The sequence below is a fragment of the Pungitius pungitius genome, chromosome 15 (assembly GCF_949316345.1).
Source record: "Pungitius pungitius chromosome 15, fPunPun2.1, whole genome shotgun sequence".
Taxonomy (NCBI): Eukaryota; Metazoa; Chordata; class Actinopteri; order Perciformes; family Gasterosteidae; genus Pungitius; species Pungitius pungitius.
In genome coordinates, this window is record NC_084914.1 from 4,755,815 (window position 1) to 4,772,103 (window position 16,289).

Below are 16,289 nucleotides of genomic sequence, written 5' to 3' on the forward strand. Positions count from 1 at the left end.
ACCCATCCTTTTAATTTGTAAATGCTACTATGCAAAACCAAGCGTGAAGTGAGTGTGACGTGTTCGCCGCGTCGAGTTCCCCTTTCTGGTTTACTTTCCTCGATTCCCGGTTGTAGACATGATGGATCACTTCTGCAGCGAAGTGAGTACAACAACAACAACAACAACAACAACAACTTGCACACACGGAGGCCTCGTCAGGGATTTTAAAGCGTTTGTATGTGGAGACTAAAGTCTAATAATGACTTTCTAGAGGTACTTTCACTGTCTGTCCAGCAGTACGGGATGAGGAGTCTTATTGTCCTTCAATAAGGAAGCTTAACGATTGGACGAGGATGTGAACTTTTTTTTTTCTTTTTGTATTTTCTTTTTCTGAGCGTCACTCACTAGAACTTTAATATGTGATTGTTCCCTAAAGATGGGACTTAAGCTAGTGGGCAGATCACCAATGAAATAACTGAGTGGTAACTATTAATATGATTTTTGTACAGAACAAATAAAATAAAGTTTTACTCAAAGGTTCCCCCTGCGCTCTCTGGTTCTTGAAGTACGACGTTGCGCAATCACTCAAACACATCTGCATTTCACCCTCCTTTTATTTGTCTTGCTTACACTATTCAACAGGTATCACATTCTTATATTTTACATTTGATAAATAGTAATCATTGCTGTGTATTTAAATTTCAACAAAGATGATTCACACTATAAAGGACAACCGGCTAGATTCTTGCACAAAAGGAAACCCTGGCAGAGGTTCATGAGAGGAGACGCTGGTTCTATTCATCCTTGTCCCTGGAGAGGGAAAAAAAAGAAAAGTGCATCCTTGTCTGATGTTTCACTTGAATAATAAGTAAATAAAACTGGACTTTTAACGAGTCCGCTGTGCTGGAGTGGACCTCGTCCCAAGTTCTCACCTGACCATCTCCTTGTACTTGTTGAGGGCCTCCCGGGCCACGTACTGGATGAAGGACGGCTCCCGCGGCTCCAGCTCCCCGGGAACGGAGAGGAGGAGTGGGGGAGAGTTCAGGATGTTCACCTCCACTCGGATCTCCGTTGCGTTCTGTCCGTCGCGGCTCTTTGGCGCCACCTGGAGAGGGAAAGAGGTCCCCTGTTACACCACCCTCCATCCGGGCCCCTTTATTAAACGCTCTCCAAACGCTCCATCCTGTATTTTACATGTTTGTTGCATTTATTTTTGTACATTTTCTTCTTAAATAATGGACCGCGTGACTCCCTTTTTAACTGGCTCCCCTCTCACCGCGGTGATGCGGAACATCTTCCCGCGGCCGCTGCCGTCGACCCCCGCCCGAGCCACCCAGCCGAACTGAGCCGCCATGTTGCCGAGCCAGTCGACGGATTCGTCGGTGTGGCGCTGGGCGATGGACAAGACCTCCTCGTACTGCTCCTTGGACGCATCCAGCACCTGGGAGACCTCGGCCAGCTCCACGTGCAGCTCCCCAACGCTGGGGCACTCTGGAGGGAGGGAGAGGGGGGGGGGGGGGTCAGGGGCGCTGCTGAGGTAAAACACTACTGGAATGGGGGGGTGGGGGGGTTGTGTGCTTCACCTGTGAGCAGAGGTCCCTGGCAGGCCTCACACTGGCTCTGGAGCTGCCAACACTCTGAGGTCTGCTTGCGAAGGTCCCTGCACAACTTCCTGTTCTGCAGGAAGCGCGTGAACGTTTCCATCCCTGCACCAAACGGAAAGGTCGAGTTTTTGACATCCAAATATTAGAAAAAAAGAAGAAAAAAACTGCCTTCCAATAATAAAGTACTGAACAAAAGGACCGCTTTAAATTGGGTGAAATAGGTCAAAAAAGGACAAATCAGAGGCAGGAACTGTGGTCGACTAAGATCAAAGCTACTGATTACAAAGGGGGGACGTCCTTCGTGGCGGGAGACATTTTTCAAACCAGTCTGGGCCTCCCTGCTGCGCCCTGGCTACCTTTCTTCTTCTTCTCCTCCACTGCCGCGTGGACGTCGTCTAGCGCCTGGGTCACGACGGCGCCGAACTCCTCCACCACGCTCTTGCCGAAGTCAAAGAAGGAGTCCAGCACCTCCTCCAGGCCCACGCCCTGCAGGAAGCCGGAGTCCCGGCCGGCGTCGTAGAGCTCGCCGGCGCCGGCGGTCTCCGCCTCCGTCGGGACGGCGCTGTCGTTCAGGAAGGCGTCCCGGAGGACGCCGTCCAGCCTGCCGCTCATCCCGGAGACCAGGGCCACGCTGCGGCTCACCAGCAGGGCGACCCGGCCGGTCAGGCGCCTGAAGGAGTCCTCGATGCGGTCCACCTCGGGGTCGGGGTCGTCGGGCCCCTGGTTCACCAGGATGTCCTCGGCGTCCTCGCGGGGCTCCCGGGGGCCGAAGCGCCTGGAGACCCTGCGGAAGAAGCTGTCCACCTGCAGCGTGAGAAGCACGTGGGTGGTCAGTGCATCTGGGATGAGGAAAAGGACACCGTTCTGCGTCCAGGCGAGGAGTCAAGGGGACACACTTCGAAAAGGGGGACTAAAAAAGGCCAACTTCCCTCCCTTCATGTCCCTCGTGGTTTTCATACCTTGGCCTTGAAAAGGCCAAATCCTCTGCGGCAGGTGGAGGTGTAGAAGGTCTTGCAGGCATCCTCCAGGCAGGGTCTGCACTCCACCCACTCGGACTGCAGGGAGTCCCTGCACTGCTCCTCCGCCTCCTCCAGCTTCTCCGTCACCTCCTGAGCCAGTTGGGTGGCCCCCTGGTGCCGCAAAAAGGGAAGACGTTCTTTTCTTGGCCTCGGTTCGCCTTTCGCTCTTACCGAGGAACGTTTGCCGCCGGTCTTGCCTTCTTCTTGTCAATGGTGTTCCGGAGGGACTTCATGAGGTGTCGGTGCTTCTGCTCGTTCCTCCACATCACCTCCCTCATCTGCTTCACCCCGTAGAGAGCTCTCCTCACTTCCTCGTCCACCAGTTTCTCTCCGTTCAGGGACAACTCTGAGAGACGCGGGGGAAGAAGAAGATTAAACCTGTGTGAGGTGTTTTAATAAACACGTAGTGACCGGTGAGGACATCACCATTACTGCAATGGAACTTGAGGCGACTCACGTTTCAAGGTGTCCTCTGAGACGCCAGTGGCTTGGTCCTCTGGGGCAGAATGGAGGACCCCCAGGGTCCCCACCAGAACAAGCCAACCGAGCAGCAGCCTCATCTTTGAGCTGGAGAAGACCAGTGAAGAACATGTCACGTACACGAATGGAGGAAACGAAGGCAAAAGGTGCTTTGTAGTCTCCTCCAGGAGCCTCAATGTGATTAAACATCTGGACGGGACATGGTCCTAAGTACATCCGCCACCTGGTGGTGCTGCACATCTGTCTGCAGTCCAACACTCTCATGCCAGAGAATGACTTTGTCTTAGTCAGTTGTCCTGCAGTAAAGTTGTCAACATTTCATCTGATTTTGAACTTTGAATCGGTGTGAAAGGATAGAATATTTGGACTAGCGTGAGTTTGACTTTACTTTACTGGATTGTTTTTATAATTTGTAACATTTGGACCGCATGAACACTGTGAAGGATCGCCTCTTCCAGGGAATACCCTCGTCATTTATTAAGCTGACTACAGCTTTGTTCTTGTTTTTTTTTTTTTTACAGCAGGGGGCTAACCAGTAAATGTGGTAACCCCACCTGCCCCCGTTAGGAGGAGTTACACAAGAAGAGATGCAGGAGGGATTTACAGTAAAGGAGGATGTACTCTCTTATGTCATTAAGGGTTTAAGCTGCTCTCTCAATCAGCTCTATTGTATCCTACTGTAAATATAACAAGCTGTTGTTCCTAAGGCGAGCACAAGGGTTGTGTGACATATACACACAAGTGTAATTGTGAATTAGAAACTACATGTAAAGAGACACACATTCGAGAGCCTGATGTTGCAGTTAAAGTAGCATGAAACAATCAACTTTTAAGAACATGAACTTATCAAACATTCATCTTGGTAACCAAAAAAAACAACAACACGTGAAATACAAACTACACGGTCACGCTGAAGAGTCAACAGAGGGGCCCCCCGGGGAGCATCGGAGGAACTCACCAGCAGATGACCGAAGCAGCTCCTCCACTGGAAGGAATAAACACGGAGCTCGGGAAGTTTTGGATCTATTTGTGCTCGTTCAACTGCAGCTTCATCCGATTACGGGCCGGGATGTCTGTTAATCCAGCATTCAACGCCGAGGTCTGTGTAGCACAAGAGGATGCTTGCTCATGTCAACCAACTGCTTAGGGGGGGGGGGGGGGGGTGATCCATTTAAACCACTTTGTCCACTTTGCAACGAATCGAGTGTTGGCACCAGAGCCTTCTGTTGACCTTCTGTTGACCTCGTGAGAGGAGAGCTGTACGACCCCCCCGTGATTCTTTTTGAGGCGACGGGGTACCTGCAGTCTGCCGTGTGTATAAATGACCACCAGCTCCTCTTAGATCTTCACCAATGTGTGAATCCGGAGCGTCTTTATTTTTTTTAATCCGGCCCGGAAGGCGGCTGTTTGCCATCTCCAGTCGTGGAATGCGAGGTGACTGTATTTGGGGTGAAAGGGCTCCTCTGTCCACATCCCTTCACTGGTGCCCCCCCCCCCCCCCCCAGTCCCCCTCCCTCTCAGAAATGTGTGCCCTTATGGGGGCGGGCTGTGACCCAGACCAACCGGGTCCTCCCCGGATGATAATCGAAACCAGCTCGGTCTGCAGCCCCCTCGCTGACACCTTCGACACCTGGTTCCTATAACACCGCAGGAGGAGACCTTCTTCCCATGCCCCCCCCCCTACCCCCCCAAACATAAAACGGTTGGCAACAGAGAAAGGTCCGCACCCTCGTGCACGCAACCGGAGGGACGTAAATCAGCAAAGTGTTTCACGCTTGTTGAACTTTAGTAATTGATTTTCTTTTTCTTTTGGGGGGGGTGTCGAAGGGTTTGTTGATCTGATGGTGCACTGTAGGAAACTTCAGGGTGTAGCAGCAGGTCCGTCCGTATGAGCGGCTCGGTGGGGATGGGGTCTTGGTTTTGTGTTGATGATCAAAGCATCCGGTCCTGAACAGAAGAGATGAACAGGTGCAGAGACCTGAAGGAACGGATGAAACGTTTTGTTAACTACGTTCAGGCTCAAAGGGAAATGGGGAGCGCATACCTCCTCAGGCTGGAAAGAAATAATGAGTTAGGCACGGAAACTCCAATTAAAAATAATAACAGTTATCGCATCAGGGCGATTTGGCCTTTCAGCCAACTTCATGTTTAACAAATAGCAGATGTGTGGAATAACTACGCTTTGGGTTTTGTGTAATTAACTTCTACACAAACTGATCACTTGGGTCACTTGTTTAAAGCTGCTATTTAATCATGATATTATAACTAATCAATTGGTACAATTAAAACAGTTGCGTTTTTTGTTCAGCTCAGCTTCAATTCAGCTCATTTTCAATAACTTGTGTATTGATGCTGATTACAGATGCTTCAATGTTACACTGGTTCCCCCAAAATGAGCCGACTGGTTCTACGGGACCTCAGGGGCAGCGAAACAAAGGGGTTCCGCAGAGAAGCGTACTTGCAATACCTCACAACTGGCCCGCTGAGTCGGGCTCTTCTTATTGGGTTCTCTCTCTCTCTCTCGCAGGTGTTCTGAATCCCGGTGATTGGCTCCGGAGGACGCCTCCTCTCTCGCAGGTGTTCTGAATCCCGGTGATTGGCTCCGGAGGACGCGTCCTTCGGCGCCCCCTTGCGGCCTCCTGCCGTCACGCTGGGGTTGAGACCTCACAGTGAATTGTATTCCTTATCCCTTTGGTTAGTTATTAAATACTTTTTGATTTTTAAAATTCAAGCCACGTGACTCTTTTGATTCATCGTGGTGTGAACTCCCTCAAGGGGCCTTCAGAACCGTAACAACATACAGCAGGTTCCTCTACGACTAGTCGTATAATGGCTTCAGTTTGGGAATTTGGGAGAAAGTTGCTTCGCAGTACTTTCATTTGTGGACTGTTTAAGTCCATTTAACATGAATTTTGAAAATGTGCGTAGTTATCCACTTAAAGAACATTTTTTTCCTCGTTTCAATATACAAATTGTTGCAATCAAAATGAATTCTTTATTGATTAGACCGTGACCTTGATTGAATATGTTCTTTTTACAAGAATATATATCAGAGCTCAACAGGGCTGCTTTCCTTTTAACATCTGCAGCCCCAGATGTTGCACACGTGCACGCTCTGCTCCAACTCCAACCAGTCTCAGCAGTGCGCGTTATTTTAAAAAAAAAGACCCTAACAAAGATGCGTGTGCACGCACGCACACCACGGTGCAGAAGGTGCGCGCAGATGAGGGACCACGTCACGTGGTTTCTCGGCGCGGCACCGATTCCTCTCACGTTGGGACTCCTTCACTTTTGGAGTTTCTGCCGTTAACTGCTGCGGGTACCAGCGGAGTGCTGAGCCGGACTAGATGCCTCCCGCCCCCACCCCACCCCACCCCGGCCCCCCCTCTCTCCCACCCAGCCCCCACCTCAGCATCACTCCAGACGGCCTGAGAAATAAGCAGATCGTTTTCCATCTGCCCCTTTGTGACTCCTTCTCGCAGGAGAGGCCGCTCCTCAGTGACCCGGCGGTGCGCAGCAGCAGGAGATCGTCTCCGCGGGACTAACAGATGGAGCTCTGAGTTCTCATTTCTCTCCACTCCAAACACACCTCTGGATCCTTGGATACACGCAGATCCAAGGCGCCGTGCGCTTCTGGACGAATGCCGTCGCGATGCTGTGGATGTGACTTCAACAACAACAACAACAACAGCTTCTCGACGGTGGAGCCCCGCGAGCCACAATGAAAGGTATAGGCGCGGGGAGGTCAAAACACTGGCTGCAGCTTCGTTCTGCTCGTGTCGCACTTTTGTTTCGCACTTTTTGTTTCCTCCTGAGAAGTGAGGAATGCGCGAGCTCCATCTCTCGTCAGAAACATCTGGTTTCAATTAGGGGACTGCGCTCGGCATCAAACGCTCACGTAACGACGTCAACCTCACCAAGACGGCGGCTCTTAATGTCTCCTGGTCAAACGCAGCCTCCTTTGGGTATTTAAAGAGCGGTTTCTTCGTTTTCTTCCAACGTTGGATCGGTAGTTTGTCTTTAATGGAATAAGAAGCGGCTCAAGGAAACACGCATTTAATTGTATGTCAAGACTGCGCGCGCGCGGGCATGCTCACCCGCCAACCGGACTTTTATTCCAGTGAATTTGTGTCTTTTATCCTATTACTGGATGCAACAGACCCACGCGCGCGTGAGTCACGGTGGCCACTGGTTACCAACCCACGCATTTCACTAAAGGAGGTTTATTTACGTTCGCCAGATGTGATGCTCACATTCTGCCCTGACGTTTTGGAACTTGCTAAATGAACATCAATCTTTCACAACAGGCTGTTGGTCTGTCCACAAGACTCCTGCCACCTGGTGGCCTAATTTAGGATAACTATCAGCTTGGCATCGTGGGCATGATTATGAACAAGTTTCTTCTCTCCCAGTAAACCTTTTAATGTGACTTTCTGTTGCTAATGTACAGTGAAAGGGCAACGAGGCTTCTTATTGTAGGGTTGGAACTACTTTTCTTTTGGGTACTTCATTTATTCTAGATGTGTTTTCGCTAAGGGTTTTCTTGTTTTGTAGTTGGAAAACAGCACTGGTTTTTTTTTGGGGGGGGGGGGGTATTTTGTAGGTCCAACATCCACCTTCAGCGTCTACTTTTATCCTTTTTCAAACCAAACTTTCTTTATTTTATTGACTTGATTCTCAGATACACCACAACGGTGGTTACTTGTCGCTTGATCACTTTTCAACAAAATCAATTCACCGATCCACCAATTCACTGCCCGCTGCGATCCCTTCTGGGGACATTGCTCAATCCCTTCTTAGGATTTATGGCCCCGCCGCAGATATATTCCACCCAAATAACCCTTTAGTTGTTGAATTTGACTCATTATCTATTAACAAATCCACTACATGTTCAAACCTTAAGGCCAAAGCGATGACCCCCATTTCCCCCGATTGGCTCCTGGAGTGACAAGCATACTCATGGCAACAGGGCACAGTCATATACAGGAAACCACTGGGGTTGCTGGGAAAGACAAATTCACCAAGATGTGGTTTTGAGACTATTTACGCTGCCACATCTTACTGGAGGAGGAAGGAGGAGAAAACGGCTCGGGTGTCGCCAGGTACTTTCCCGCAGACCTAACAGCTGCTTGAGAGCGTTGGGACTGTTAAGGCCCGTCGGGGTCATCAGAGTAATCCCACCAAGTAAAGAGAAAAGGCAGAATTGCATGTGATTGTGCCCCACTGCTCACTGCCGGCGCTCTGCAACGCCCTCATATGGCGGTCACATGGTGCAGAAGAGTAACGGCCAAACTCTGGTTCCCCCTCAGGTTCCCCCTCAGGTAAACACTGTTGGCTCTGTTGAGAGGCAATTGAAAAGGCTCTAAATCTCACATCTGTCCCCTTCCACATTAAGCCCCGCACAAAGAATGCCTTCAGTGGACTTCAAAATCGGACGGAGAGGTGAAGAATGTCTATTTAAAAAGGATTGGAATTGATTGAGTCAGTTCCTCCTTGACCATGGAAACGGTATTTGGAGAGAAAATAGTCCATTTTGCCACTTAGCAGCCTTTCCTGGAGCGTTCAACAGCATTTTCACTCCCGTCTTTAGCGCTCCGGATAAAAAGCTTTTTGTGCATCGGGGAGACGAAAGCTCTGCAAAAACAGCAATATACACATGTGGTCAATTGAAACAACAAAGATGTTTGTGCATTGTTGTCAACGCATGAAAACAAATATCCAATTTAAAGAAAAAAAAAAACCCTATTTAAAATATATTTAACAAGCAAATATTGACTTGAAGTTGGCCTGCAAGTTTAAACTCTTCACAGTGTGTGTAGCTCATCATATCTTGGATTAAATGAATTCCTTTTTTTCTCCCCGGTCTTTCTCCAGACGATTTTGCCGATGAGGAGGAGGTGCAGTCCTTCGGTTATAAGAGGTTCGGTGAGTATCAAGTGACTTCTTTACTTCCAGCTGTGAACCTTCACTGACACGGCAGTGATGTCCATCCCTCCGGATGATTGCATAAAACAAGTTTTTTGGCTTGGCTGCAGTATTTAACGAGGTTAAACTTATTTTTGGCTCCTGCGTTCGCTTTTAGTCCACTTTTGCAGATGGAAAAGGGAAACGACAGCATCCCGGGTGTTCCTGACCCGCATCCCGACTCTGCAACCTTATCGGCATCCCAGTGCGCTTTAGCTTCACTCAGCACAAAACTACACAATAAGAATAAACTTGATCTAAAAACAGCCAAAATATGTCTCGCTGATTACCCCTTTCTTCAAGTGGATCTGGCTCTTAGATCCAATTTTTTTTTTCCCAGACAGGTTTGTAATCTCACTCTGTCATCAGGCAATAAGAATTATACCCATAGACCAGATGTTGGTACCTTCTCCAGCAAATTCTTTGAGTTCCAGTGGATCTCCTGACTCAAGCCGCAGTCATTTGCACCAGTAGAAGTTTTTTTTTTTAGCAAAGTGTGCAAAACTTCATGTTACACTTCAGCATCGATAGTTGTTTAAAATGTGTCACATGGTCCTTTCTGGCCAGCCGGGGGGGGGGATTCACTATGTCCCACTGCGGCCACACGCCGTCACTGTTACTTGATGCTGTTGCATGCGTAGCTTTTCTCTCCGTGACATCACGGCTGGCAAAGAACAAGAATCCCAGGGCGCTGTATTTTTGTGTCTCTCGGTAACTTTCAACCTGTTCGTCGCCCCACGGCAGAGATCAGGTTTCAACACTTGGAAGGTGACTCGGTCACAGCGGCTGCTCTGATTTAGGGGCAGTTGTGTGTCAGTAAGCGTGTGCGCCGCAGGAGTCCACGTTGTGTGTCATCACAATGAATCCAAGACAGGGTACAGGTGTGCTTATTTAACGTTCTTCGCGAGAAGAGACGTTTTTTTTTTTCTTCTTCTGTTTTTTTAAAATGAATCTGTGTGAATTGGACCAGAATGATTGAACATCTGCCCCTTTCACTCTCCCTACTTGACCTCTGGCTTATAAGCAGATGCACGGGAGCAAAGGTTAAAGGAACACTCCACCAAAAATTTAGCTGCCTATTATCAAATACTTAGACATGTCAAACAATTACAGGAATGTCTCCATTAACACACCAACAACATTCTGTTGCTGTCGAACAATCCTCCTGTCTTCTGAAGCGTCTGCATTTCCCCGCTCTTCTATTCATGTTTTTTTTGTTGTTGACATTTTAGGAATTATACTTTTTTAGCCTGGACTAGAAAATGGATACAACTCCGATGTCTGTCTGTGAAGTATGAAGCTGCCCCTACGAGGCAATTAGCCTAGCTTAGCGCAAGCTACGTTTAGCATCAGCTAAGCTAGGCAATTAGCCGCCTCCCCCCCCCCCCCCCCTGCTTCCGGTCTAAATGCTAAGCTAAGCTAATGACCCTTCTTGCTCCACATTTCAGCGCAAAAACTTGAGAGGGATGTCGATGTTTTTGTCTCTTGGCTCTTTGGGAAAAAAAACTAAACGCAGAGAAATGTGTCCTACGCTTCTCGCGTGTCCTCAGTCAGGAGCGGGATGAAGTCCGTGGCTCATTTTGACATCTGCTTTCCACAAGTGGTCGATTATCCCACCGAGAGCAGGCCCAAACCTGAGAAGTAGCTGAGCCACTTCCTGTATCCACACTGGGAGTTTATTCAGTCCAAACATGTGCACCCGGGGAGGGAGAATAGGCACCGTGGGCCTTCAAGGGTCCATGTTTGGGCTGCGCTGTGTCAGCAACGTGTCTGGGGGGGAAGAGGGGGGTGGAAAAAGTGGAGAAAAAAAATACAACCTCGAGTTGAGATGATTTCCCAAAAGATGATTTTACTGCTGCTTTCTTCATTTGAGCGTTAATTTCTGGCTCAGTGGTTACTTCTGCCGTTTTTTGAATATGCTTTATTTCTTTCTAATTGAAGGGGGGAACTATTTGTATGTAACGGTTTTATTTTCGGCCCGAGGAGTCGCATCCCTTGCTCACCTTATTTTTGGGAGCACAACAGCAAGTGGTTTTAATTTACGGGGACTTTATTACCAGAAAAGAATGTCTGGGAAATTCCTGCCTGTTACCCACAGACCCCTCCGGGGCACGCATGGATGCAGTTGGTGTTCTGTCGTCCTAATGAAAGATCACCCGCTCATGTTTCCAATAAAGACCGCGGTGAGTCGGCGGAGGAGGACATTAGAGGATTGCAGAGAAGAAGGACGATGACGGGGTAAAGAAAAGAGATAAAGATAAAGCTGGGGCGACTCGTCCCGCGGGGGCGGCCCAATGACGGGTTCGAAAAGGACGGTGGGTCAATCCTGGATTGACCAATGACAGGCAGGCGGGGGGATGCGTCGCAGGGCACCACACAAATCTCTCGCCGTGAGGATTTCTACTGAGAGCGTCGGCATGTGGAAGAGGAGTCGGGGTCGAGGGGGGGGGCGTACGTCAGCTGCAGGTCAGCCAAAAGATGGAAAGGGTTGAAAGAGGCACTAACTTGTACTTTTAAGTGTTAGAGAAGCAGAATAGCAGCTTTTTTTCCCCATCTCAGTATCCTCACGGATGAACCCTGGAACAGTTCCATAAAGCTTTGGTAGCTTTGCTGGTTTGAATGCATGTAACAAGCGTGACTTGCGTGTTGCTTCACATCCTCAGGAACATGCTTGAAAAATAAGGAATAACTCTTTGCAAGATATCATACAAATTGTTATATGAAGATAGGTTGGATTATCCGAGCTCACGATTGTACCTTGTTCCTTGTTGTTGGACCACAACACCTAAAGACCTAAAGTCAACCACACTTAAGCAGCATGAACACATACTGACGAAAAAGTTCACACAAATCAAAATACTAAAGTGCGGTAAAACCTTCAGGAAGCAGCAAGCAGCGCTCGGCCTTAGTTAATGTAGATCAGGGATCAGTTTTGGGCCAGATTCTACTCACTTTGATTCAAAGTGGGCCAGACCATTGCAATCCTAGGGAGGGGGGGCAGTTCGCCCAAATAATAAATACGAGCAGTAGCGGTAAGAGCGGTCTAACGCATTGGCTCACTACTCAGAGTGCGACCCCCAGTGGACATTTTAGGAATTTTTAGTTGGAATGCTTCAAGCATTCCAAGTATTGTTCTTCTTTTCTTTATTAGTTGGAATGCTTCAAGCATTCCAAGTATTGTTCTTCTTTTCTTTATTCCGCCTTTTTTTTATTCTATTTCTTCCGCCGCACCTTTCAACTCCTTCACACTTTCAGCTATTAAGACCATTCAAATATTAAAATGTTCAGCTCCTTCAGGGGAGGGGTGCTATGACTTTTCAGCTTTTTAGCTCTTATAATTGAATTAATATAAATTAAAAACATCAAACTTTTTAACATGGTTTCCAATGGATTAAATTTTCAAATCCTCTCAAAACTTGTTCAACTTTCAACTTTTTCAGCTTTTCCAATCTTTCAGCTAGAGACACCATTTAAACTTTAAAATGTTGCCACAAGTCTTAACAATTTCATTAAAAAAACAGCTTGTTGATATCTATTTTAGTTTTTTCATAATCACTAATTATGTTTCATTAGTTTTGGGGTTTCTTTCGAATTTAGAGTGGAGTTTTCCAGATTGTCCCGGGATTTAGAGTGAGCGCCGTGTCAGGATTCAGTAAAAAAAAAAGAGGCACTTTTATCTTTACGGCCACAATATTCACTTTTCAGCCTTCATTTAAAAAGAAAACATTAGCTGTGCTTGTGCTGGTTGGACTCGTATAAGTTTGGAATCTCAGAGTTATTTACTTTTTGCGTGAGGAGCCCGATTGTGAGACAAAGTCTGCCCCGAGCCCCATAAGCTTCCATACAAATCTGCCGACATTTTTAAAAAAAACACACAGACGGTACACTGTTTGTAAACGGCTGTTTGAGCAGTTTTAAAACACATAGAGACATAAAAACTACACTCATGCGTTCGGTAGAGTCTTGGGTCCCTCAAAATGCCATTATTTTTTGGCTACCACAAATAGTTTTGCTCCAGGAAGCATTTGTTTGAGGTGTGGATTTTGTCTAAATCTCTTCACTCTCTTCACTTTGAGCTCATTAGCGACCAGCTGGTGATCGATGGACATAAAGACGTAGCTCAGGAGTCATCCACTGCGCAGGGACGTGTAGGTTTAACCGTGTTTAGCTAACCGTACATGGACGTGTAGGTTTAACCGTGTTTAGCTAACCGTACATGGACGTGTAGGTTTAACCGTGTTTAGCTAACCGTACATGGACGTGTAGGTTTAACCGTGTTTAGCTAACCGTACGTATGGACGTGCGTGTCGTGAGTTGGGACGGAGACCCGGGACGAGCAGACCGTAAGTAATGTGGAGGCTGGACCGTAAGATATTTCAAACATGTGAGAGCGATAAGTGATAGAGTGCTAGCTAGCTAAACTGCTAACGAGGCTACTCCCCGCTGGAAACTTAAAGCGGGGGTGTGACGTTGTTCATTCGGTGTTGTCATTAAGCTGCAGGCACGTGAGTTTATTTTCTTACGCGAGTGATACTATTAATAACCTTTTCGCGGACCGCAAGAAGGTCCGTTAGCACGTCAAAAGTTACGGGGGAGGGGCGTGACGTTGTTCTTTCGGTGATTGAGCTGCAGACACGTGAGTTTGTTTTCTTACGCGAATGACAGGAGATCGTTTGGTCTTTATTTTACGCAACAAAGCGTCAACTTAATATACTATTAATAACCTTCATCGGACCGCAAGAAGGTCCGTCGGTTAAAAAGCACGTCAAAAGTTACGGTGGACCAGCCGGGGTTAGGGGGGAGGAGGGGGTCCGCTGGTGGGCGAAACTGCGCACTGAGGAGTGAACAATTGTAATCGAGATGGGGGCTGTAGTATTTGTGTGTGTCCACTAACATTTAATTGTCCAAGTGAAACACGTAGTACTTGTATTAGTCATTGGCGCTGTATGCGTCCATCTTTATTTCACAAAACCGCGCATCTCTATGACGTCATCAAAACATGACGGTTAACTTATCCGGAAGTATCCAGGGGCGTTTTTGATGGGACCGACCGCCACGAAGCTCTCAGTAATTTCTACACTATTTGCAAACTTTTGAGGCACTCACCAACCATGCAAAATGGTTTATTTTGACTTGTTGCCAGGATCTTCTCCTGTCTTGTTTATTCTGTGCACATGGGCAGGTGCCAATGTGTATGGTAGGTTGTGTCATCAGTGTATTAATGGGTGAGAGATGTCATCTAGTATTAAAGGGATTTGAGTAGTCAGAAGACTAGCAAAGCGGTGTACAAGTCCATTTACCAAGTTCATTATTAAGTTTGAATGAAAAAGATTCAGCAATGTTTAGAAGTAATTTAAGCATTTATTAGTTCTGTATTTTGTCAAATTCATAGAAGCTTCCCCCATTTCTGTTTTTTCCAATTCTTTCAAGTTCATTTCAGCTTTTCTCATTTCTGTATTTTCAGCAATTTTTAAATGTATTTCAGCCTTTTCTATTTCAGCAATGTTTAGAATAATTTCAGTGTGTTGCATTTTAAGCAACTTTTTGAAATTAATTTCAGCTTTTATTATTTCTGTGATTTCAAATTCATAGAAGCTTCTCCCATTTCAGTTTTTTTGCAATTGTTTCAAGTTCATTTCAGCTTTTCTCATTTCTGTATTTTCAGCCATTTTTAAATGTATTTCAGCCTTTTCTATTCTTTCAGCAATGTTTAGAATAATTTCAGCTTGTTTCATTTCTGTACTTTAAGCAACTTTTTGAAATTAAATTCAGCTTTTTGCATTCCAACGCATTTTCAGCAGGAAATGCATTTTCTAGTTCCGCCATATTATTATTCTATTTCTTCCGCCGCACCTTTCAACTCCTTCACGCTTTCAGCTATTAAGACCATTCAAATATTAAAATGTTCAGCTCATTCAGGGGAGGGGTGCTATGACTTTTCAGCTTTTTAGCTCTTATAATTGAATTAATATAAATTAATATCTTCAACCTTTTTAACATGGTTTCCTAATGGATTAAATTTTCAAATCCTTTCAAAACTTCTTCAACTTTCAACTTTTTCAGCTTTTCCAATCTTTCAGCTAGAGACACCATTTAAACTTTAAAATGTTGACACAAGTCTTAACAATTTTATTAAAAAAACAGCTTGTTGATATCTATTATACTTTTTTCATAACCACTAATTATGTTTCAGTAGTTTTGGGGTTTCTTTCGAATTTAGAGTGGAGTTTTCCGGATGGTCCCGCGATTTAGAGTGAGCGCCTTGTCAGGATTCAGTAAAAAAAAAAGAGGCACTTTTATCTTTACGGCCACAATATTCACTTTTCAGCCTTCATTTAAAAAGAAAACATTAGCCGTGCTTGTGCTGGTTGGACTCGTATAAGTTTGAAATCTCAGAGTCATTTACTTTTTGCGTGAGGAGCCCGATTGTGAGACAAAGTCTGCCCCGAGCCCCATAAGCTTCCATACAAATCTGGCGACATTTAAAAAAAATAAACACAGCCGGTACACTTTTTGTAAACGGCTGTTTGAGCAGTTTTAAAACACACAGAGACATAAAAACTACACTCATACGTTTGATAGGGTCTTGGGTCTCTCAAAATGTCATTATTTTTTGGCTACCCCATATAGTTTTGCTCCAGGAAGCATTTGTTTGAGGTGTGGATTTTGTCTAAATCTCTTCACTCTCTTCGCCGTGAGCTAATTAGCGACCAGCTGTTGATCTATGGCCATAAAGACGTAGCTCAGGGACGTGCAGGTTTAACCGTGGTTAGATAACGGTACGTATGGACGTGCAGGTTTAACCGTGGTTAGATAACTGTACGTATGGACGTGCAGGTTTAACCGTGGTTAGATAACGGTACGTATGGACGTGCGTGTCGTGAGTTGGGACGGAGACCCGGGATGAGCAGACAGTAAGTAATGTGGAGGCTGGACCGTAAGATATTTGAGACATGTGAGAGCCATAAGTACTAGATTGCTAGCTAGCTATACTGCTAACAAGGCTACTCCCCGCTGGAGACATAAACCGTGGGTGTGACGTTGTTCCTTCGGTGTTGTCATTAAGCTGCAGGCACGTGAGTTTATTTTCTTACGCGAGTGATACTATTAATAACCTTTTCGCGGACCGCAAGAAGGTCCGTAGGTTAATAAGCACGTCAAAAGTTACGGGGAGTGGCGTGACGTTGTTCCTTCGGGGATTGAGCTGCAGATACGTGAGTTTGTTTTCTTACGCGAATGA

General features: G+C 46.5%; 2 protein-coding genes across 2 annotated transcripts in view; one reads left to right on the top strand and one right to left on the bottom strand.

Moving 5' to 3' along the window:
- Positions 1–593: 593 nt before the first annotated feature.
- Positions 594–7,189, bottom strand: clul1 (clusterin-like 1 (retinal)). The gene is made up of 10 exons (XM_037457157.2): positions 7,003–7,189; positions 4,044–4,186; positions 3,063–3,172; positions 2,803–2,951; positions 2,546–2,716; positions 1,943–2,390; positions 1,566–1,688; positions 1,259–1,473; positions 915–1,087; positions 594–792 (listed from the first exon to the last, which is right to left on the bottom strand). Exons 3-10 carry the CDS (start codon positions 3,163–3,165, stop codon positions 777–779), a joined length of 1,398 nt encoding a protein of 465 aa, XP_037313054.2. The 5' UTR covers positions 3,166–3,172; positions 4,044–4,186; positions 7,003–7,189; the 3' UTR covers positions 594–776.
- The window catches only part of LOC119203339 (collectin-12-like), a 33,277-nt gene continuing 23,527 nt past the window's right edge, over positions 6,540–16,289 (top strand). The window contains exons 1-2 of the mRNA XM_037457158.2: positions 6,540–6,813; positions 8,960–9,010. Coding sequence (XP_037313055.2) covers positions 6,807–6,813; positions 8,960–9,010 — 58 coding nt within the window. The 5' untranslated portion in view covers positions 6,540–6,806. The remainder of the gene's footprint in view (positions 6,814–8,959; positions 9,011–16,289) is intronic.

Bases quoted from the DNA above. Each gene is read 5' to 3' on its own strand.
- clul1 (XM_037457157.2), bottom strand. From the start codon at position 3,165: ATGAGGCTGCTGCTCGGTTGGCTTGTTCTGGTGGGGACCCTGGGGGTC. The intron at 2,717-2,802 runs GCAAGACCGGCG...TTGCGGCACCAG, and splicing joins ACACCATTGACAAGAAGAAG to GGGGCCACCCAACTGGCTCA. The intron at 2,391-2,545 runs GTATGAAAACCA...CTCACGCTGCAG, and splicing joins TTGGCCTTTTCAAGGCCAAG to GTGGACAGCTTCTTCCGCAG.